Below are 25,280 nucleotides of genomic sequence, written 5' to 3' on the forward strand. Positions count from 1 at the left end.
TTACAGAACAATTCTGTAAAATAAAAAAATAAAAAAACATTATACATGCCATAAAGTTCTAGCAATTTCTTTTTACAGTGTTTGCAATGTGATGACTTATGACTCCAAGATGGAATTGGACTTGCTATTGCATATAATACAGATATGTAAAGCACAGTTATGGAGTGTACAATAGCATTTCAGGAAAGTGCACAGATTCATGCTGAAAGATAGACTGAAAAATGTTGGATTTGTATGAAAAAGATTAATTTGAGGCAATTATAGAAAATATCACCTTTTAAATTACAGCCTACATGGATCCCATTTTAGTGCTGAAGACAGTGTGAATGCAAATCTCTGCTACCTCTCCGTTTCTCATTTCCTTCTCTCTTTTTCCATTTCTTATTTGCAGATATTTCAGTAACATCACCATGAGTGGGAAGGATTACTCTTTCAATAATGAGGGCTACCTGGCCAACCCCTTTCTAGATGTCATCTCCTACACACCCGGGAGTGGCTGGGAAGACGTAAGAAATAACAAGGATTCTGATTTTATATAAGCAGTTCAGATCTGTGTGAGAATGCTATGGTTTTGGTTGGATTTGAGCTGTGGCTAATTGGTCATGTGATGCAGTATACACTGAATGGGTTTTTGAGACTCAGAACCTTTGTGTTTTGAATCAAAACAGGAAAATGTAAATTCTGCATATGATGGTATAAAGAGATGTTCTCTATCTACAATACTTGCTGGCAGTGTATCTTTAGATACCTTCTTTGTTCTCAAACTGGAGAGTTGAGCCGTTACTGGATCAGTGGGTTTAGCTAGTAATTCTGTGCTGTCAAGCTGAAATGGTCCTAATGATTTTAACAAGTAAGGATGCTAAGGAATTTGCCACCAATGGCACTAAGGAATGCTAAGGAATTTGCCACCAAATAATGGATAAAATATTGATCCATATATACACCATGTCATCAATAACATTAGAACCACCTGCCTAATATTGTGTAGGTTCCACTTGTGCCACCAAAACAGCTCTGACCCGTTGAGGCATGAACTTTACAAGACCTCTGAAGGTGTGCTATGGTATCTGGCACCAAGACATTAGCAGAAGATCCTGTAAGTTGCCGTTTAAATCCTGTAAGTTGCCAGTTAGGGCCTCCATGGATTGGACTTGTTTGTCCAGCACATCCCACAGATGCTTGATCATCTTGAGATCTGTGGAATTTGGAGGCCGAGTCAATACCTTGATCACTTTGTCATGTTCTTCAAACCATACCTGAACAATTTTTGCAGTGTGGCAGGGCGCATTATCCTGTTGAAAGAGGTCAAGGGAATATCATTGCCATGAAGGGGTGTATGTGGTCTGCAGCAATGTTTAGGTAGGTGGTACGTATCAAAGTAATATCCACACGGATGCCAGGACCCAAGGTTTCCCAACAGAACATTGCCCAGAGCATCACACTGCCTCTGGCGGCTTGCCTTCTTCCCAGAGTGCATCCTGGTGCCATCTCTTCCCCAGGTAAGTGACGCACACACACCTGGCCATCCACATGCTGTAAAAGAAAACATGATTCACCAGACCAGGCCACCTTCTTCCATTGCTCCGTGCTCCACTTCTGATGCTCACGTGCCCATTGTAGGCATGTTCAGCAGTGGACAGGGGTCAGCATGGGCACTCTGCCCGGTCTGCAGCTATGCAGCCCCATATGCAGCAAGCTGCATTGCACTGTGTTCTGACACCTTTCGATCATAGCCAGCATTAACTTTTTCAGCAATTTGTGCTACAGTAGCTCTTCTGTGGGATTGGATCAGCCAGGCTAGCTTTTGCTCCCTATGTGCATCAGTGAGCCTTGTGTGTCGATTACCTGTCACCAGTTCACTGGTTGTCCTCTCTTGAACCACTTTCGGCAGGTACTAACCACTGCGTACCGGGAACACCCCACAAGACCTGCCCTTTTGGAGATGCTCTGACCCAGTCGTCTAGCCATCACAATTTGGCCCTTGTCAAAGTCACTCAGATCGTTACGCTTGCCCATTTTTCCTGCTTCCAACACATAAACTTTGAGAACTGACTGTTCACTTGCTGCCTAATCTGGGTGCGATTGTAACGAGATAATCAATGTTATTCACTTCACCTGTCAGTGCTTTTAATGTTATGGCTGATCAGAGTATATATAATCTATATGGCAGAATGGAAAAGCGTTCACCCTATTGTCCAGAGATTGTGAGTTTGAATCCCGACGATGCCACAGCCACCTGTGGCCATAAGTCAAGAGACCAAAATTGGCTGTACTCTCAGGGTAAAAGGGATGGCATTCTCTCTCCCCTGCCACCCACAGCAATGCACTTCAATTGCAGACATTTGTGAGCTCATGCATGCAAAATAGGGAAGATAATGCTTTCCTCTAAGAGTGTGATGCTTCATGAGCAGCAGTTCAAAAAGATGGGGAGGTTGGCTTCACATTTATTGGAGGGAGCACATGTTAGCCCCACCCTCCCTGTTTGGTAGATGACGTGTGATAGGGGAGAGTTGCTAATGGGTAGGAATTGGCAAGACCAATTGGTCACTTGTGATTTAAACATTTTAAAATGTTTTCTGTTGTGATCTGTGTAAGCGCTCTTGACTGTTTTGTCTGTTTTGATGGCGCAGGTGCATTGCAGACATTTTTACAACCGGTATCTGATTGCAAAAAGATAACATCCTATGGCATGTAGCTTTCCAGCTACATGGTCAAATCATGACATTGCTTACGTGACAAAAGCAAACTTCAGACATCTTTAGGCAGACTTCTTGTTTTTTACCTCAGAGTAAAATTATGTTAGAAAATAAATAAAAAAATATTTCTTCATTGCTTTGTCATTGTTTTGAGATGTCAAAGTATATTATTGGCAGAATAACACAATTTTGGTCAAACCCGTTTTTTTGTAACCATATTGTATATAAAAGAGTAGTGTATGAAATATTGTATTTGATTTACTCATTCCTGGTTCGAGGTGAAACCATTATTTTGCAGAAAGTGAAATCATTGTAAAATGGTATTTTAGACAAAAAAGGTTAGACAAAAAAGACACTGATCAGCAGAGAAACCCATTACAATTAACTGAGAACAATGCATCACGTATGCTTTGAACACAAGTGCTGACTGTGTACCACTGTAATGGAGGTGTAACGATATATTGATCTGTATCAGTGTATTCTCCATTAGTAGGTATCAATGTGGTATTACTGCAGTCAGTTTAAATAACAAAAAAGAAAGAAGGTCTTGCTATGGCATGTTAACAAATTAAAAGGCATACATATTATGTATAAATTGTGGCATTTTGTTATGACGTAGTTAGACATGTAATACAGGTACAGGTCTGAAATAAACTTAGTGAAGACCCTATGAAATACAATCCAGAAAGAAAGGAAATAAAAATTACAGTGGCATCCAAAAGTCTGAGGCCACACTGAAAATCTGGGATTTTTTTCTTTTAAAATTGGAAATAAACAGAGAGTTTTAGAATTTTGAAATATTTTAAACAAAGAAAGTAAATTCATTATAAATATTATAAAAAGTATATTCATATATACTATTCAAGATTCTGCACTATTTCTAGATCCCTATTTAAATATAAGCATATTTGTGATATTGACCATGTTAACTGCTTTGGACTAAAGGCCAGATTTTCCTCATGCCTAATCTCTTCTGTTGAAGCATGTGTTCAGATGACACTCTAGTGGATTTGATCTAAAATGTATCATAAGGTGTTTCACTTGTGCAGTCCATGCCAGCTTGAGAGCACATTGCCATTAAAGCAAAAAGGGGACATACCAAATACTAAGAAACTCTGAAATTCATGTAGATATTACAAAGATTCTACTTTTCGCTCAAGTTGTTGTCAATAATATAATTTGTGAATTTGTAAAGGAATGCAAAATAGAAACATTTTTGCTAGTGGTCTCAGACTTTTGGACCCTACTATATATGCTGCACAGTTACTTAGGGAAATTATCACTATTGTTTGACAGTATCTTACTTAAATCTTGTAAAACCATGTCAAAAAATGTAGCATAGCAGATGTCATACACTGTCAAGATGTGTAATGACACTTTATGTCCAGCTGTCGAGCTGTGTCATGTTACTATTGCAGTGATACGTGACATAATATTCATTGTCATGACAGCCTTCACCACATTGCCATTTTTCCTAAGAGAAAATATTATCACAAAACTAGATACTATGGCATATACCCCTTTGGTCACCTTTATTTGAAACTTTCACATAGCTAATAAATAAATTTTAATAAATGTTTTCTGCTTAAATACATTGCTTTTTTTTTATTTTATCATGCTTACATTTAATGATGGTTACATAATAAAACAAGCACTGATGACATTTTTGACTGAATTTGCGGTGGTCCAGTAAAATAAAAGATAAATACCAACTAATTAGAAACTAGTTTTTCTGTGACCATGATATAAAACATTATCTTATCACATATCTTTTTCATTTTACATCTCGTAAAATCTGTCATGAAACGTGTTACAAAGAGTACATTGTCATGGCATTAAACATTAGAGCAGCTATCACGGATAGGGCTAACATGAGACATCATATCACCGGATATAAACGGTGAACGTATGAGGTCTTCCTTCATAATGAACCATCAACTCAGTAAAGTGATGCTACATGATTTATAGAACTCAGAAAAAGAAAATAATAGATGTAAGAGTTAATGAATGGCTGGGGGACAAAAGAAAAAAAAAGTCTTTAAAATGGCATAATCAAGCTTCAACTGCAGTTAAACTTTCCTCCTGTCAGTGGTGGTGAAACTGTTTATATGTTAATGGTATATTTCAATATGTAGTCTTACTGTAGCAGTACACACGCTGGGGTTGGAGTTAAAATTTAAACTTTCTGATGTAAACTTTCTGGTGTATTGGCACAAAATCTAACTGGATTAACAAATTTGCCAGTGGGACTATGTGTGCATAATAATCTGATGGTCAGTACAGATTTTTACGTGTTATATTTACAAAACCACAAATGAAAACACAGACTATATAGCCAAAAGTATGAGGACAACTGATCATCATATCCATATGCCCTTGTTGAACATTCCAAAGTCGGCCTCCCCTTTGCTGCGATAACAGCTTTAATTCTCCTGGGAAGACTTTCCACTAGATTTTGGAATGTTGCTGTGGGAATTTCTGCTGTTAGATATCTTAAACCTATAGCATACAAAGACATTCTAAACAGTTGTGTGCTTTCAACTTTGCAGCAACAGTTTGGGGAATGAAAGTAAAAAGAAGTTGTTTTTTTTTTTGTCTTGATGTCCCTTGAATTTGCACACCACAACAGTCCTGCTCTTTGCATCAAAATATTACCAGACCTGGTTTCTCTGGTTTCATAGTTCCATAATTTTTCATAAACAGCAATTTCAGCATGATGTTTAAATATTGGTGCCACCAACAGTTAACCAGGTTTTCAAATACCCCTAATCAATTGTTTAGTCTTACAGTACAGTAATCATCTTGTGTTACCTGTATGGAAATATTTGATCTTAAGGTTACTTGACATACATGGGATCATCCAATGTCAGGGTCCCCTGGAATACTAATATGCTAAAGTGTTTAACGAAAAATGCTAAAAAAGAGAAAGTAGATACCTCACTTGAAATTAATTCAAAAAACCTTCAGATTTAAGAGACAAGTAAAATGATGAATAAAATGTGAAGGAAAAACCTACACTCACAATGACTAAATATGGTTCAATTATTTAATGCTTGATGAAAACTTATGGCATTTTAGCCTTAAGCCTCAGTGAGCTGAATATAGCAGTCGTGTGTAATATGTCAGGTGCTACCTGCAGAGCACTACTCATGGGAGGCAATGGCAATAATAACAAATATAGCTGGAAAAATGTCACAAACATTGCAATGTCACTCAGTGCAACAAGATAAAACAGAATGATAAAGTTATAGAGTGACTGCCACACAGATAAACAGAGACACGGAAATGTGCAAGAAATTCTGGAAATTCTTTCCTGTTCAGTAATTTGGTAAACAATGCTGCAGTTGATTTCCACGCCCAAAAACACAACTAGAAACAATATAGAAAATGCATAAAAGGAAAACAAAAAAAACTAATATATTCATGCATATTGAATATCTCCTGGTGACAACAGAAATTTACATTTGATTATGAGACATAAATTCATTTAGATCTTTTTATAAGATCAGAGACAGAAATTATGTCTCTTGTTGATAGAAAAGCTATGCCTAATTTGCACGTGGCCCATGTTTACAGACATGACATGTTGTATTTGCACAGTGGAGGAACAAACAGAGCGCAAGAGCAGTTGCTTAAAAGAAGCAGGTGTTAGACAGTGCAGTTCTCAATCCCAGGTGCAGATGAGAGTTAAGGGACAAACAGGCACAAACCTTAAGAGAAGGAAGTCTTCCAAGTAAAGTAGGATGTGTTTATACGCTGTAAATTTAAGATTTCCCTTCACTCGAATTACGGGGCCTAGCACAAACCTGTTCCAGCATGAAATGCCCCTGTGCACAAGCGAGGTCCATAAAGACATGGTTTGCCAAGACTGGTGTGGAAGAACTCAAGTGACCTTCACATATCCCTGATCTCAATCCCACTGAACATCTTTGGATTGAATTGGAATGCCGACTGTGCACCAACCTTCTCGCACAACATCAGTGCTTAACCTCACTAATGCTCTTGTGACTGAATGGGCAAAAATTCCTACAGCCATATTCCAAAGTGAAGTGGAAAGCCTTCTCAGGAGAGTGGAGGTTGTTATAGATCCAGGGGGGTGGGGTGGGGTGATATAATGGGTATAATGGTCAGGTGTCCACAAACTTTTGGCCATGTAGTGTATGTTCCATCTGAATTGACATGTTGGTATAAATACCATTATACCCTGTGGAAAACGGTTTCCAGTCTCGCTATTCTTTTCTGACCCCTCTCATCAACAAACCATTTCTGTCTGCAGACCTGCCACTCACTAGATGTTTTTTGTTTTGCCATTCTGTGTAAACTCTTGAGACTGTTCTGCATTAAAATCCCAGGAGATCAACAGTTTCTGAAATACCCAAACCAGCCCATCTGTTACCAACAACTATGTCACAATTAAAGTCACTGAGATCACATTTTCAGTCATTCTGATGTTTGAAGTGAACATTAACTGAAGTTCTTGACCTGTATATGCATGATTTTATGCATTGCGCTGCTGCCACATCACTGGCTGATTGCATGAATGAGCAGGTGTGCAAGAGTTCCTAATATAGTAGGCAGTGAGTCTATGTCCACTCCAGTGAATCCTGTGTGAATAGTACTTAAAGCTGCTAATATCTATACGTGTGTTTTGAGGTCACTCCTTTTACCTTATGCGTGGATTTCTGCTACAGAGTCTGGGCTCAAGTAGATGGAGCCACAGTGAAAGAGAGACGCTGCACATACATTCTGTATCTCTAAGTTAAGAAATGCCTGTCCAGTCCTTCAGTAGGAGAGAATGCTCTGGCTGACTGGAGAACAGTGATATGCACTGGGTGGGCTCCGGTGGCAAGCCCCTAAGCGAAAGAGCGAAGGAACATGGTGGCTGCTGCTGGCCTCGGGCATGCCAAGAGGTCACATATTGAGCTCACACTGATGCTCATGTACTCCTGTCAGCTTAGTTTAGATTCCCATGTTTCCAACTGTGGAACTCAGCATTGATACAGCCATTAGCCTTTGGCCTATTACAATCCACCCAGAAAATCTCTCTCCCCTGCTCCTTTTCTCTTCCGACATCCGAAATCATGCCTGGCTCTGATTTGAGTTCTTTGTTCCGACTAGCTGGACAAAAGAGCAAATTGGCCCTTCAGCTTCTAGGGTGTTGCAGTCTTGAGATTGCCAAAGACAAACTGAATATATCAAGACATTAACAAACTGATGCAACAGTTGGACGAGGGTTACATGTCATCTCTGTACAGAGAGTTGTGTTTTATGCCTGAGATTTATTTTAAGATCTGCAGAGCCCAAGAGCTTCAGATTAGACACCTTAGTGGGAACTCTGGCTCTGAGGTTTTCTAGCTCCAACAATCAGTCTTTCTATTTCTAATTCTCATCAAATATTTAGGGAAGTGCTGTAATGTCGGTTTACGAGGGTGTGCTGAGTATAGATGTTTTTCCCTTTCCAATTGTTCTGGTAAATGTCGAAGGCCTGCAATGTTCCTAAATTAATTCTGAAAAATATAGTGTTGATAATTTGCATAGCCAGTGGTAGCCCTGACACAAACAGCACATTTGTATGCCCTTAACATAGAGCATTAATTCTCTTCTTGTTAGATCTATTCACTAAAGTAGTGTTCAGCCTACTTAAGCAATTATTCTGTCACATGCAGTGTTTTCTTAAAACAAAACCGTTCATCAAATTAAAGGATAAAATGTGTAGTTGTAAATGGATTTGTCCTTCTCCAGCTCCAAAGCACATTATGGTAGATCAAATCTGCTGTGGTTGTATTTAGCTTGTTTTAATGCTTGATTGATCGGCTTGATTTGTAAGGACCGTTGTGGGTTAAGCATGTCCTGTTTTATCCCCTCTGTCACTGGCTCTAAGAGGGGCTGTTCAGAGGGATGGGCGTGTTATGCCAGTGTGTGTATGTGTGTGAGTGTGTTTCGCCCTGTGAAAGCATTAGCTGTTCCCTGGGGAGAGAGTGTTTGATCAGAGCCTGTCTTTTATAGCTCTCCCTCCACCTCGGCATAGAGTAAGATTTCTGCAGAGCCACCACTTTGCTGAAATGTGACAGAAAAGTTACAACATCTAATTGCTTCTGGTCCAGATTGTGTTAGAACTGAACAAAGCAGAACCCAGTAGAAATTATTAAAGAGGTCCACAAAGACATGACACTTATCACACATATCCACCTCTAGCAGCAATTTCTGAAATGTAACATGCCTCACACATATACCTCTACCTTTTCTTGCTCAGTCTTAGCTGATATCAACTGAATGGACATGTGTCTTGATCTCTTCCTACACAAGAGTTTTGGGACATCTTTCCTTGTTACATTCACAGACTGAGCATCCTTCAGCTTTCTGCAGTTCGAGATTTGGCTTGATTTGTAGGGAAAACTGAGTTTGAATTAAACAATTGAATACATTGGAGAATGAGTGGACAGACAGACAAGCTGGAATGGATGGTCAGACTGACCTGCAGAGACAGGTTGATGACAGGAGGGAGCATGGATGTGTGAAGGTGACAAGCAGGTTGTCAGGAAAACAGTCAGAAAAGCAGTTTCTGGGAAACATGGACTTTCTGTACTGTACCATGCAAATATATATGTCTGTGGTCGTATGCCAACGCTAAGGCTACAGAAGGGCTATAAGTGAGCTGGCCAGTGATGCCCACGCCTACATGCTGGTTGCTACCTTTTCTCTTTCAATTAGCTGTCTCGGCTCCAAGCCCACGCCGTCTTGTACTGAAACCCTAGCAGCAACTGGCCGCCAGGTTCTCGTCTACAAATTACACACAACCACCTGTGTTGTGTGCACACCGTCTTAGCTGTGATGGATATATAATAGAGCAGAAGTGCAATTTCAGTGTCTGGGGCAGGTGAATAGCTCTATGGGGATTAACTGGGGAGCTGCAGAATTACTGATAGCTGTCACTGTGTGTAAGTGTCAAGGATAAACCCAGAGGCCAGAGTCAGCCTTCTGGGTTGTTCATATTGCATCCAGTAACAAAAATGCACAATGTATGCTAATTACAAAACAGTGAGATGGACAGAGTATATTACAAGGAGAATGTAAAGAGACATCTGTGAGCTTGTTCAGACTAAATGGAAACAAAGTGGAGTTGTTAGAACTCTTTTCTGTTCAGTCGGACTTGCTGTCGACAGCATTTTTGACCCATCTTTTTCTGCGAGTGTGATTTACGGAAGGATTGCACTCACTGATGCAAGGTGATGTGCCCCTTCTGCACATCACTGTCACTGATAAGACCCAGCACTGCAGTGTCATCGGTAGATCTGAGCAATATGACGGCTGCGCTGGTGGAGGAGCAGAGGCTGGAGCGTGAGGCCTGAAGTAATGAGGAGAGCGTGAAGCGTGCAGCATTCACAGCCTGACAGTTTGAAGAGCCTGCATGCCCACACAGTTCCTTCTGGCGCTATTGCTTTGTGTTAGCCCACTCATTACCTTTGTAATGATTTTTGTGTGTAATTGGCCGAGTTGACATTTTACGGCAACCTTCTTGCGAGACTTTCATTTCATAAAATGTTTATTTCACTGCCTAATGATATTTCATTATTATACATTTTCTGCATTCATTTGGGTTGGACAGTGTTTACAGGAAATTGTTTGTCTAAGGCTTTTTACCATCTAGAATATATACACACTGATTCAATGGACTTCTTTGGCTGTTTTAAAAGATTTTGATTTTTTTTAATACAAAGTTGATTTTAGAGTAGGGTTTTCATTAAGATGTCTAGCTTTCTAGGGGCAACCATTCAAAGGCCTTTATAAAGCTAATTAGTTCTGCAGGGAGATCTGTAGGCCAATCACACTGTATAGAGAAGTGACATTTGTTTGCTATGCAAATACAAAAGGCTAATTATTATCTAATTAAAAACCAACTGCACAGAATGGGTAAAATATATCTGAGCTTTAATAGATGTCCCATGGGACAGGCAGACCAATCCATACAGACACTTTGTTGGCTTGTGTCTGTTTTCCATCCACAGAACTGTGTGTGTGTATGTGTGTTGTTTGCATTGACCATTAAGCTGTTCATAATGGGAATTAATAAAGCAAACTTAATATAGACGTTCATTAGTTTGTAGAAATGAGGTACTCTTACGAATGCTGTTATCTTCATTAATTGTTACCGGATTGCAATCATATGGTAGACAAATCGAAAGTGCTGTGTCGCTTTATTTTGTTTCGCAAGCAAATAAGAAGGCCTTAATAGCACACTTAGTAAATAAAGCCCTCAAGTGTCTCCCTGACCTTTTCCTCTGTCAGCCAGCTCTTAGCTAAAGGCTCCATCTTGCTTCTCAGAGAAAAGGCCCATGCTGCTTCAGCGCTAAAGGTCCAAGCCTCTCAATGAGAGAAGTATGGAGGAGGCAAGGAGTCATTTTTCACTGCCTCCACACGCTCTGCAGGCTTCCCAACACAGAGCAGAGTCATTCTCCTCCATCAACCTGCTTCAATGACACACTACAACGAGGCAGTTTAAAGTGAGGTTTAATGGGCTTGGGTTTGACCTCTGACGTTCATACGAAGGAAATTCATAGTGAATAACGAGAGTGTTCTAGTCTAAAGCAGGCATTTTTGACTTCATTCAGAGACAAAAAATAGACACTTGGTTCCTTGACAAGGAGAAATCTACAGTTTTGTTAGCAGTTGGTACTTGACCCAAGGGTCAAGGCACTAACCAATGACCCTCTTTTTTACTCATTACCACCTGGTCCTTGACCTCACCTTGTGCTCTGTGTGTGTGGTCTCAGGTAGGATGGTGGGAGAATGGTGTGCTGCGTTTGCGATACCCGGCCTGGTCTCGGTATGGCCCCTTCCTGCAGCCTCCCGATGATGCACAGCACCTGAGGGTCGTGACCCTGGAGGAGAGGCCCTTTGTCATTGTGGAGCTGGCCGACCCCGCTTCAGGAACCTGCATCAGGGATTCTGTACCCTGTCGACGACCTCTCAATGCCACGTGAGTATAATGCCCAGTATAATACCCCATTACACCATTACTCTCTCCTTAAAGCAAGCTCCAAAAGTCTTAGTTCAACCAAGAACTGCTTCATCATTTCATCATTGATAAATTTAATAATTAAAAGTATGCAACAAATCCTTGCATGCAGTTGAAATCTGTAATTTTACCCAGTTTTCATAACCTTTTTTAATTGTTGTGATATGGAGATATTTTTGTTGTATAATTTGCAAATAATTAACACATTAAGTTCCACGAAAATAAAATCAGATTGTTTCAATAATTAAAATAAGATGCACAAATATTTTTGTGTTTCACAAAAAAAAATGGTTCAGAAATATGTGGTGGTGGGTTGGAGATGTTTGGTGTACTTTAGAATAATTATAGAAATTTTCTGCTAGTTTAAATAAGAAAGGTAATGTAATTTTAAGAAATGTAACTACACTTAAAAAAAAAAAACCTTTGTATTACAAAGTGTATAATAATGTCTACTGGTATTTCATGACCTGTGAACATCGCTGCAAATGCCTGGTCATGAGATGGTTACGGGAGTCACTGAAAGCACAAAGAGACACAAATAAATAGACTGTCCACAGCTGACGCTCGACCACGCCCCGCTGCGTAATGATGAAAGAACTAGTTAGACAATGTTTTGATTTGCAAAGTTTTATTGTTAAAGTGTTGTTAATACTGCGTTGTTAAAGTGCTTATAAAATGGTGATTTGATTCTGTATGTTGATGTCTTGAAACAGGCTGTCAGGGAGGAAGTATGTTGAAGGGCTTGTTAGCCAATAGTGCTAGCTAAATCTAAAGAAACTCAACAGTTTAGCGAACTGGCTGACAGTTGGCTGATGCAGACCCAGTGAAAAATTAAGACATTCATGAATCGATCTGCATGAATCTGTGGGAGAAATGTGTAAAAAAAATCCATGTGACATGTAGCATCTGTGTGTACATGCTTTTTCATTTATTTGTAGCTCTCATTTTATTCTTATGGAATTGAAATTATGCAAATTATGCAACAAAAATGATCCAACTTGTAAATATGTGCAATTGTGTTGTATGTGTGCAATATGTGTTCTTGCAACACCTAACTCCTAATATTCATACTGTTAATAGTCTATCACTGTTCATTACTCTGGCTATTGTTTGTAGTAAGTAAGAACTATTTTTGATTGGGTGGGGGGAAAACAGCTGTTTCGCTGTGGTTGTTGTACCTGTAAATCTCTGCCTCACTAAGAGCCCTGAATATTTCAGCTCACTCTAAGCGGTGCTTTTAAAGGCTTCTTAATGGGCTTGTGGGCTCCTGAATGCATCCACATTAATATTCACTATTCCTATCCATCGGAAACTCATCTTGTAGCTGGAGATTAGGGTTGGCTTTAGCCATGGACAAATGATAGGCATAGGAACATGGAATCTGTGCTTTAAAATGATTTAGTGTGTTTGTACGACTTATATTACAGTATTCTGAATATGCTTATGGGTTTGTAAATGCAATTTGAAGGCAGACCAGATAGGATTTTCTTGAGAATTTCATGTTTCATGGTTGCTACAGGAATATGTCAGATCAATCTATCAATCTTAAATAACAAATAAAATAAAATAGCTGAAAGAGGTAGCAGAGTGATTAAGCTTTTGTTCTGAAAACTGGATGATTCAACTACTGCTGAGCGGTGACTGCTATATTCTTGCAATACATTCTCCCTTACTTGTAATTTGCTTCAGGTATAAGTGTCTGCCAAATGAATAGATGTGAATATAAACTGGCTAGCCATAAATGTGTATCAAAAAAGTTCCATGATAAAAATAAGTTATGAAATACTAGAGACCAATATTCCTTTTCACTTTATTTTGTCATTATGGCACTGATTTCTGCAACCTCTTAATTTTGATGAAAAGCTGATCTGTGCTGCTTAGAGATCAGAGAAACATTTATCGTAAATGAGATTCATGCCTTGATGGTTCATTGTACAAACTCCTCTAACAGCTTCTACATAATACCAGCAAGCTTTCCTATAGGGACCAATGTGAGTTCAATGTGGAATTCTTTCTTTTTAGAGCCACCACTTCTCCATCATCAGAGTCAGAGAACGATCTCCTCGTTACACCATTTGTCACCTTTCTTTCATTTCTCTCCTATTCTATCTGTTTCTCACTGTCTTTGGTAGGTAAGACCCAGGCAGGGCTGCACAAGTCCAGAGGCTACATTCATTGCTACTGTTTCTCCATCGATCTGTCGCTCTCGTTCTCTCCCTCGTTTTTTGTATGTTTGCCTTATGGCTATCTCTACACACCCTCGCTCATCATGTAGCCTGTCAATCTGCTTGAGTGCTTGAGGTATTAATGTGTCTCATGTGGATACTGCCTTATTGCAGGCACACTGACCTGGGGAGTGTGTGTGTGTGTGTGTGTGTGTTTGTGTCCTTGTGAGTGAGTGAACCAGGTTTGCTTATGCATGCTTTCTGCTACTCACTGCTTAATGCTTCTTCATCTCATTATCCTCACCTTCTACTCACCTCTCACTCCATCAGACATAAACTTTAATCTCTCGCTCTCTCTCTCTGTCTCTCTCATCGACACTTCTCTCACTTTCTTTCACTTTCTCACATCCTCTTTCTCTCACTTTCTCATCCTTCATTTTTCTCTTTGCACTTCTTGGTTCTTGGCACAGAAATAATTATTACTGATATGTTTGTGGGCTCCTGCAGTACACTTAAATAATACAACCTACATCCTCCTTTATTTTCTCACATTTCCTCTTTCTCTCTCTTTTTTTCTGTGGTTACAGGGCTCATCAGGAAGGGGTGGCTCCTGTGAAACAGTGCTGCAAGGGCTTCTGCATCGACATCCTCAAGCGTTTGGCCAAGATTGTGGGCTTCACTTATGACCTCTATCTGGTCACCAATGGAAAGCATGGGAAGAAGATTGACGGTGTGTGGAACGGCATGGTTGGGGAGGTAAGGTGCCAGATGGCTCGTCGGCACTTTTTCCCGTCAGAGATATTGTGTTTGGTACATTCACCCTAACTGATGTTCTTTTTCACTCTGCTGATGAAAGAGTTTCTAATGGGAGACTTTATCACACTCTGCAATGGTGTAGTGATGGTATATTTTGGCTATATATATATATATATATATATATATATATATATGTGAAAAAAAGATACTAACCAGAAGAGAAAGTACTTAAATCCAAGGCTCTGATTTCCTTTGGTATTAGCCCATACTATCCTAGATTTATAATTCCAGAATATGTGAGTACATGATGTTCATTCCTTGGGTAGCTGAATGGCATAAACTAAGTGTTTTAAGCAGACTCGGCTGTTTAAAAATGTTTAAAGCTTCTGAATAGATCCCTACAATAGAGTTTTCTAAAAATATTCTAAATAGAACCCCTTGTAGGGGAAAATAAAAATATTCTAAATAGAACCTCTTGTTCAGCTACCCAAGGAATGAATCATTGACCTCAAACTATCAAGTAATTCGTAGTATGTAAGGAATTAAACACTTGGTGGCACAACGGGGTGGAGTGATGGGGCCCAACATGAAGCAAAGTTACTGTTCCCACCCCTAAGCTGATTATTTTCTGATAACAGCACACCCTGAAGAGTTTTATTCCAAGAAACTACAGCAGGTTTCCAACAGTTGCAATTTATTTATTAATGAACAACACATTTTACTTTTTATCTATTTATAGTTATGTTTAATGTTGTGGAACATCTGAAAAACAAGTTAGTTTATCATTTGTAACAGCTATAAACTGTTGTTGCCTCAACAGCCTCTTTTTTCTCTCGCTCTCTCTTAAGGTAATATAACAAAAAAGAAAAAACACCTCTTGTCATGTATAATATGCTTCAGGATTTATAACTGATTAATAAGATTTAGGGTGTTATAACTTACTTTTTCTTTATTCTGCAAACAAAAAGCAGTGAAGCACTATAAATTTTGTAAAAACAAAATTTATTTATACCTTTTTGTAATTTTTGTTACATTTAAAGTGGTAGGTGATATTGCATTAGAAATTAATGCAATAAAAATAGTTCAACAGCCAATTGCGTATTTAATCGTTGTGTTATTCTATAGGAGTCACAGTTGTGACTGGCCACATTTTTTTGCATCTCATTTAAAGATGATATAAATGAGGCAGTGCAATTATATCAAAACATCAATAATACCCTTTAATGATTATACGGACCAAATGTGATTTATTATATTTTATACATTCTATATATTTATTTTATATATTATATAGAAAGCCCAGTATTCTGTCTCTCAGTGGTTTCTGTGGATAGTCAGTGCGCAGCTTATGCACTGTGTAAAAGTTGTAAGGCCCTGAGAATGAAACCCTCACACTGTCTGTTCAAGTTGATGTGTGCATTTGCAAATGTGTGTTTGCGGGTGTGGGTGGGTGATGGTCTGACTTGTTGTGTGTAACATAGGGAGCTGTGAAGTGTTTAATGCCTGGATTCTCAGCCTGTCACTCTGAAACTGCCACTGAAACACTGTGTCCCCCTTTTAACACACCACGCAGAAGTGTGAACGATGGCTAACACACACATTTACACACATACACACACACCTCATTTTTGAACAATTTCGGGACTCTATCTTGGCTATGCCTACACTTGTTGCGTGTGAGGAAGATGTAGACGGCTGTTGTTTTGAGAGAGAAACCCTGCTGCGGTGCTCACACCCCCAAGGGAGGCCTGCTCAAGATGGTTGCTAAGGAATCAGAGCCTTATTTTCCATTTCCTCTGTCACTTTATCTATTCTTCTATTTTTTTCTTTCTTTCTCCCTCTTAGCCTGTCTCCCTTTCTCTCGTTCTTCTCACACCTTTGTTTTTCCATCTAATTTGACTGCTGTTTATCTGTTCCTTCTCTTCCCTAATTTCCCTCTGGCTCTTAATAACAGTCACACTATTGCTTCATCACTCTTTCTGCCTCTGTTTAGTCTTTTTTGTATTTGAGCTAGTCATCAGAATATCAGCTTTTCTTTGCACTGGGTTAAAGGTTATTTTCTCTACCCAGTTCATATGTATGCACTTGTGTGTGTATGCATGCTTCATTGACCTGGAAAGCTCTTCCCCTGGGCCTGAAGGCTGATTCATGCTTTTGTTTCTGCGTATCTGCGGGCATGTCAAGTTGTCGTAGATATCCACCTTTATTTCTGCATGTAATCTGAGAGTGTACGCTAGGGGGCAGTGTCACATGAACCAAGCCAGAATTTACACAAAATGGAAAGCAAAAAAGGATGTTTGGCCTTAATGTTTAATTGTAGGAACAATATATAGAAGACAATATGGTTGTAACTTTGTTTTGAAAAGTGCTGGGAAAATAAAACCTTGCATGGTCAAATTATAAACCAAGTCAAACCAATGTGAAAAACATTTATGAAGTGTGTTCACTCATCTGTATTATGCAGTATCAAGAGTTTCATGAACTGAAGCACTTCAGCTTGAGGTGCTATGCTTTGTGTTATGTCTTTACTGGGAGAATATTAGAAGGAAAAAAGAAAGTAACGTGTGCAATCATACAGGCTGATTAATTTGGCCATTATAATGACATTTGGTTGGTATGAAGTCTCATACTTTATATTCGCTCATGCCACAATATCATGACTTTAGTTTTCTGTAAAAGGCAGGGGAAAAACTGATCTGTTTGCTTGTGCTCTTAATTTATAGCTGTCCGATGCAAGAGTTTTATTACAGAGAAGATATGTTTATTAAAGACACCAGCCTAAGAAACTAATAGAGTTACTAGGCCTAAACTGATATTCTTAGAAATTGAGCTTTAATATAATAAGACTCTACTAGACTACACTTTAAACAAGGGACTGCAGGAACATGTCCGCAGCCTATAGAAGACAACAAGTATTGGATGCGATACGGGCAATGTTATTGTTTACACTGTGTTTTTTTACTTTATTGGTTACCCTCAAGATGTATTTGAAACAATATTATTCTGAAACACTTGATGAAACCCACAGAAGAAAGGTCACAGCATCTTGTCATATGTCCAGGTACATAACTGAATATAGCTAACTGCTAAACAATCAGCGTTTCCCTGAAGGCTGGTTGACACACCACACCGTAAATACGCCAAACATAAAATTATCTTCTTGGAGGACAGCATGTGAGCCTGTCTCTGTGTGCAACGCTTACCCATAAACCCCCTCTCTGCATCACAAAACACAGACATGAAAATGTGCTACACAGAAGTAAAAAATCAGCCCTGAAACCTAGTATTTCACACCACGGATGTATGCACAGTCTATCCTTCACACTCAAGGCTTGATTTGAGAGGTGGGATTGCTTCACCCTTATAAAATTGCCATCCCAATTTTTCTATGGTTTTCATATTTAAAAAAAAATCTGAAATCCAAAACTGTTGTAACCTTTGTTACCTTGTTAGTGCATGTCTCTTGATATATTGCACATAATTCACAAGTATTAATCACAAAAATATTGCTTTGTCATAATCTTCCATTGACCCCTTAAAATCCTGGCTTATTATTTAGTTATTTATTATAAAGCATATAATTCAGCAGCAGCTATGAATTATTCAGTAACTACAGTGAATCTAATAGGAAAGGCGTGTAGTTATGAGAGTGTGGAATGTAATGTGCTTGGTCCTGGGAACTTAAAGGGTTAAATTTGAATGACTTATGTGTGAGTCATATCTAAATCATATCTAAATTTTTAACTGTCATCATGCACAAGTGAGCAAGGGGAAATATATTAACCAATGATGTCATTACATTTTACACCTCCCCATCCCCTATTATGAAAGAAAAATGCATTATAAATCCAATTTCACATTGTCTTTAACATCATGTTACTATGTCACAATGATCAATATTTTAATTCTGTGTTTGTGATTTACACATCTTGTTTTGGGTGGCATGATGGTGCAGCAGGTAACATTTCCTGTGTGGAGTTTCACATGTTCTCCCTGTGTCTATGTCCTCCAGTTTCTGCCCACCTACCAAAAATAGTTGGATTCGTGACTCTACACTTCATTTAGGTGTGAATATGTGTATGCAAGTCATACCATCCAGGGTGTGTTCCTGCCTATTGCCCAGTTTTCCCAGGAAAGGCTCTGGCCATCTGACCTGGATAAAGTGATTACTGATGATGGATCATCACTCGACAGAGAGAGGGAGAGACAGGGAAAGAGAGGGAGAGATTGTTAGGTAAGCTTTTGTCCCGCAGTGGTTAAGGACAATGTACTTTGCATGCAGGGACTCCGGCAAGACTAGCCATGACAGCATAACTAAAAGGGAGAGCCAGAAGGTAACACAGACATGAGGGCACCCTGGGACATAAAGTGGCCAGCCACTCCACTGACAGCAAACCTGAGTGAAAGTGTGAGAGTGTGTGTGTGTGTGTGTGTGTGTGTGTGGTTGGGGGGGGGGGGGGCACAGCATCCAAACATCCCAGTTTACCACAACACTCCCTTTACCTAAGAAAAAACTATTCAAAGGCTTGACTAAACAAATATATTTTCAGCCTAGACTAAATACTAAGACTGTGTTTGAGCCCCGAACACTAACTGGAAGGCTGTTCCATAACTGTGGGGCTTTGTAAGAGAAAGCTCTACCCCGTGCTGCAGCCTTCAGTATTTGAGGTACCAACAAATAGCTTGCACGTTTTGATCGAAGTAGGCGTGGCAGATCATAAAAGACCAAAAGTTCGCACAGGTACTGTGGTGCAAGACCATTCAGTGCTTTATAGGTCAACAGTAGTATTTTACAATCAATATGAAATTTGCCTGGGAGCCAATGCAGTGTGGATAAGATAGGGGTGATGTGGATATGGTTCCAGTAAGGACTCTCGCTGCTGCATTCTTGACTAACTGGAGCTTGTTTATGCATCTACTGGAACATCCAGACAGTAAGGCATTACAACCTAGCGGTAACAAAAGCGTGAACTAATTTTTCTGCATCATATGTGTGTTTCATTATGTGCAGCAGTAAAAGACCTTGGTGTGATTATTGACACCAGTCTTTCACTGCTGCACATAATGAAACAGAAAGGCCATCCAGAGATATTATGTAATCAGAAAGCTTAGTTCTAGCTGCATGTGGTCCTAGTGCAAGTACTTCTGTCTTGTCAGAATTAAGTAAGAGAATGTTAATAAGCATCCAGTTTCTAATGTCCTTTACACATTCCTCAACTTTATTAAGCTGGTGTCTGTCATCTGGCTTTGCTGAAACATACAACTGTGTGTCATCAGCATAACAGTGGAAGCTAATACCATGTTTACGAATAATTTTGTAGCATATATATAGAAGCATATATAAACAAAAGGGCAGTGGGCCTAAAACAGAGCCTTGTGGAACACCAAACCTTAACTTAGTGTGCGTAGAGAAGTCACCATTTACATCTACAAACTGATAACGATCACTCAAATAAAAACTGAGCCAGGAGAGGGCCGTTCACTTAATGCCTACAACATTTTCTAGTCGATTGAGGAGAACAGCATGATCAATTGTATCAATTGTAAGGTCAAGCAACACAAGCAAGGAGACACAATCTTGATCAGAGGCCAGTAGTAGGTCATCATGGACTCCACAAGACTTCTGAATGTGTGCTGTGGTATCTGGCACCAAGACAGAAGGTCCCTTAAGTTCTGTAAGTTGAGAGGTGGGACCTCCATGGATTGGACTTGTTTGTCCAGCACATCCCACAGATGTTCGATCAAATGGAGATCTGGGGAATTTGGAGGCCAAATCAACACCATGAATTCTCTGTCCTCTGTCCTCAAACCATTCCTGAACAATTTTTGCAGTGTGGCAGGACGCAATATCCTGCTAAAAGAGGCCACTGCCATTAGGGAATACCGTTGACATGAAGGGGTGTACTTGGTCAGCAACAGTGTTTGGGTAGGTGGTACAAGTCAAAGTGACATCCAAATGAATGCCAGGACCCAAGGTTTCCCAGCAGAACATTGCCCAGAGCATCACACTGCCTCCGTCAGCTTGCCTTCTTCTCATAGTGCATCCTGGTGCCATCTCTTCCCACGGTAAGCAGTGCAAATCTACCTGGCCATCCACATGATGTAAAAGAAAACATAATTCATCAGACCAGGCCACCTTCTTCCATTGCTCCATGGTCCAGTTCTGGTCCAGTAAGCTGCAATGCACTGTGTGTTCTGACACCTTTCTATTATAGCCAGTATTAACCTTGTCAGCAATTTGTGCTACAGTACCTCTTCAGTGGGATTGGACCAGACGGACTAGCCTTTGCTCCCCATGTGCATCAGTGAGCCTTGGGTGCTTATGACCCTGTCACCAGTTCACTGGTTGTCCTCTATTGGACCATTTTCAGCAGGTACTAACCACTGCATACTGGGAACACCCCACAAGACGTGCCCTTTTGGAGATGCTCTGACCCAGTCGTCTAGCCATCACAATTTGGTCCTTGTCAAAGTTGCTCAGATCCATATGCTTGCCCATTTTTCCTGCTTTAATCAAGACTTAAAACTGACCTGCTTTAATTCAAGACTGACTGTTGACTTGCTGCCTGTCACCTGTCAGTGGCTTTAATGTTATGGGTGAGTTATATATATTTGTTTCCTACATTACCAACAATGCCGTTCAACTACCTGCTGATAGTGGTGTCAGTAGGAATTAGCCCTCACCTTTTAGACCCCTTTAGTAACTTTGCTTTGAAAAAGACTCTAGCGACAACTCTAGCAACTTTTTGCAGACATTATTGACTGTCTTGTACTATAAATGGTTCTCTAGCTCACATCACAGCTGCTGGTTATATGAGTTAAGAAAGCAGGTTTGCCTTCCCGTCAACCAATCACTGATCACCATTGTTCCTATAGACCAATCAATGATCACCATTTTTGCAATTGACCAATCACTGATCACCATTGTTCCCACTGACCAATCACTGATCACCATTGTTCCCATCGACAATCACTGAGCACCATTGTTCCCATCAACTAATTTCTGATAACCATTGTTCTCATCGACCAATTTCTGATTACCATTGTTCCCATTCAAGTAGCTTTATTGGCATGGTAAAAGACTTTACATTGCTAAAGCATTGGTAACTTGTTTTGGATTGTAAAGTCAGCTCTAAGACCAGCTGGCTGAGGGTGTTTCTCTCCGGGGTTAGCTGTTGGTATCTTAGGGCTTTGTGATGGAAGGTCTCTTTTTTGAATTTTAATTATTAGTGGGTATAGTTCTAATTCTGCTCTGCAGGCCTTATTTGGAGTTTTTCATTGTACTCATAGAATTCTGCAGAATGTAGGAAACAAATATATACAGAACTCTGAGCAGCTACAAAGGCTTTGCTGGAACTACTAACGTAGATGATTTAAGATTACTGCTCACTTCTATCTCATCTCCTTAAATCCTGTTCCTTACAGACAGTAATCAGGCTGTAAAGATCAGAATGATCAAAGAAAATAATACATTAAGAATTGTCATAACTGTGTTCCCAGAGTCCATGATGGCTCCTATCATTCAGGATCAGACAGCACCTGGGCATGTCTAGGGAGTACAGCTGATGGGTGCTGTAGCCTGTCAGAAGTTCACTAGACAAGGCAATAACACCCCCCTTGGGGCGTTGGTCAGGGAAGTTCAGATTCCCTCTAGTGCCAGGGTAGCTCTCTTTGTGGAAGGGTCATAACCTTTCTCACTGATATGAACATGCTTAGTGTGGCCATAGAGGATTCAGGGGTTTCAATAATAATTCAGGGGGGGCAAGGTCCATAGTTACCTGTTCATTTGTTACGACCTTTGAAATTCAGAGGACCTTCACCATCTGCTGTCTAGTCCAATTGTATTCAGCAGCAGCAGCAGTTGGGGCCAGTCTAACCCTTGCAAGGGGGCCCCCCTTTAATTTGTCATTATCATTGATGTCCTCTGCAGTGAGAGAGAAATAGGCTAGCTGGGCTTCCCCTGTTAGGAAGGAGGCTATGATACTAAATCAGTCGCTTTTATCCCAGAGCTCTGTCTCAGGGAGGAAGGTATGTAAGAATCCTGAACATCATCATCCATCAATATTTTGGTAAGATGATGTTTCTTGGTTTGCCTTGTGTTGGATGGAGTTTGAGTTACAGCCACACCTCTCCTAGAAGCTACCAGGTCCTCCATGACCTCCTGCAGGCTCCTGCAGCACCTGGATTACCTCCTGTTGTTGGAGGATGGCTAGGAGGAGGGTTTCCATTTCTTTGGAGTATGCCCAACAAAAGTGGAAAAAACATAATGGAAAAAATAAAGGAGTGGAAAAAACAATGAGTTCTTTGTGAACTTACAGTAGAGGATATTAGCAGTGAAAGGGGATGTTAGGGTCCACAAGGGCACCAGTAGGGATACTTTTTGGTTGGTCTGGTGGTGCCTCAGCTATGCTCAAATTTGTGTATTCCTCTATAAATTTAAGAAGAGAAAGAGACTGAGAAATGCACTCCTTTATATGGGAACGGGAATGCAAGGACTTTTTTTTCCATCTTCTGAGCATCCTCATCAGTGCAAGCCTGTGATGTGTGATTATTTGGCCCTGCCCTCTGTCCAGCCCCCAGGTCCAAAACAGGGATGATGAATCTGGACTTCCACTGGTTTTTCAGAACCATGGATAGCACCCTCCAGTGCTTGTGCAGCTCTGACTGTGTAGCCAAGACCATGGACACAGCTCTAATTGAGCTCATACTGAAACTGGATCGCACAATATAGTGACCCAGATGCCCCAAACCCCTGTGGTGCCTCCCAAAACAAATGTCTAGGGAGATGATCCTAGGCCTTCTCCAAATCCATAAGTCCACAGAGAAGGACTACAAAACATCATTGACACTGCCTCCTATAGGGAGGGCATTCCAACTAGGTTAAGGGGTTCCTCAAAGTGCTCCTTCCTTTGCTTAACAATATCCCCAGAAGAAGTCATCATTCCCCCATGCTTGCTTAACAGAGCTTATGCATAGTCTTTTCTCCCCCATCTGAGGCACAAATCTGTTTGTCAGAACTTCTTTGGGGCCACCTCAAAGTCTTTTTCCATGTCCTCTCCATGCTCAAGCTTTTTCAGAAACTGCTTTTACCATAGCCCATCTGTCCTATACCTCTCAGTTGAATCAGGAGAGCCCTCTGTGAGCATTACTCAGAGGGCGTCCTTCTTCAACTTGATAGCTTCGCTCACCACTGGTGACTGCCAGTGTGTCCTAGGATTACCAGCAAGACAGGCACCAGACAGCCTTCTGGACACAGCTTCTTGCAACTGTCTTCAAAAGAGCACAATTTTGAGCATGCACTTGACACTTAAATGCTTCTGAATTCGTGTATACTTGTACTGTATTACGGAATTTAGTCCAGCATAATTAATTGTTTCAGGTTGAGCTTCTTATAAAAAAGCTGCTATTTCCAGCCTATTTCGTTTACTTTAAGTGAAGCCTCGGCACCACAACTTGAAGTCAGATGTGAGTCTGTCTGTGTTCTGAGCTGGAAAGAAATTAATGTATAAGCATAGCTGAGTCTGGATTCCTTGCAACTGGTAGGCTGTTTGTGTGAATTCACATATGAATAATGTATTTTCTTTTCACAATTCTTTTGTTTGTCTTACGTGTGTGGGCAGTGCTAAATAATATTAGAGTAATAATTCCGGAGCTGTACAAATAGAGTGGCAGCTGCCACCCTGTGCCACGCTGTAGGTGCTCAGTTATTCCTCCTATGCTCTAGGTGGTGGATAAGCGTGCAGACATGGCTATCGGCTCCCTCACGATCAACGAGGAGAGGTCAGAGGTCATTGACTTCTCAGTGCCCTTTGTGGAGACAGGAATCAGTGTTATGGTCTCCCGTAGCAATGGCACAGTCTCACCCTCTGCCTTCCTTGGTGAGTACATGTCTCATGATCAAAAACAGTTTTATCACTGCAGGTTTAAACCATTTTTAACACTGTGATGAATGAGTGCACGGATGGTACATATTGTACAAATCAGTCAGACTTAATGTTCCCTATCCTAACAAACTATTTATTTTACTTCAGAGAAATGCAGTAGATAAACATTCCCTTACCAAATGCTACAGTTTGTTTTGTTATTAATGGATCTGTGTCTGCTTTTACATTATAAGATGCTCTCTGTAACCTAATGATCAATACAAATGCAATTGTGTAGAGGGGATATAATGTTGTTTGGATCTGTTTCTCTCTGTTTTGTCTGTCTCTCACTTTTCTGTCTCTCTTTTGTTTATCTTTCACTGCCCTCTCAGAGCCATACAGCCCTGCAGTTTGGGTGATGATGTTTGTTATGTGCCTGACCGTGGTAGCAGTGACTGTCTTTATCTTTGAATTCTTCAGTCCAGTTGGATATAACCGCAGTCTGCAGAACGGCAAGAGTGAGTCAAACCCCTGGCTTGCTGGCGGCCATGTTGTTTTCCAGCTCACTGTGCCAGCTCTCAGACATCTCTATTGCTTTTTAATAATGGCCATATTTTACATAACTAGCATGCTGTCTATAGAGATGAATGAACACACTTGTTCTGTGCAGCAGGGGGATTCCGAGAAAGACTAATAAGTAAACTCACCTAGCCTTATCTCTTTTTAGATCTGTTTTTGATTGCTCTGCAGTAGCCACTGCTGACTTTTCACTCTTCCTCAACCC

General features: G+C 40.2%; 1 protein-coding gene across 2 annotated transcripts in view; it reads left to right on the top strand.

Moving 5' to 3' along the window:
- The window catches only part of LOC113542324 (glutamate receptor ionotropic, NMDA 2D), a 77,382-nt gene that overhangs the window by 26,139 nt on the left and 25,963 nt on the right, over positions 1-25,280 (top strand). For both annotated transcript variants that reach the window (XR_004578100.2, XM_026939757.3), the window contains exons 6-10: positions 392-506; positions 11,468-11,673; positions 14,465-14,633; positions 24,358-24,511; positions 24,889-25,014. Coding sequence is in view for 1 of the 2 variants with exons in the window: in XM_026939757.3 (XP_026795558.1) it covers positions 392-506; positions 11,468-11,673; positions 14,465-14,633; positions 24,358-24,511; positions 24,889-25,014 (770 nt within the window). In the remaining variant the exon portion in view is untranslated. The remainder of the gene's footprint in view (positions 1-391; positions 507-11,467; positions 11,674-14,464; positions 14,634-24,357; positions 24,512-24,888; positions 25,015-25,280) is intronic.

This window comes from Pangasianodon hypophthalmus, chromosome 1 (genome assembly GCF_027358585.1).
Source record: "Pangasianodon hypophthalmus isolate fPanHyp1 chromosome 1, fPanHyp1.pri, whole genome shotgun sequence".
NCBI lineage: Eukaryota > Metazoa > Chordata > Actinopteri > Siluriformes > Pangasiidae > Pangasianodon > Pangasianodon hypophthalmus.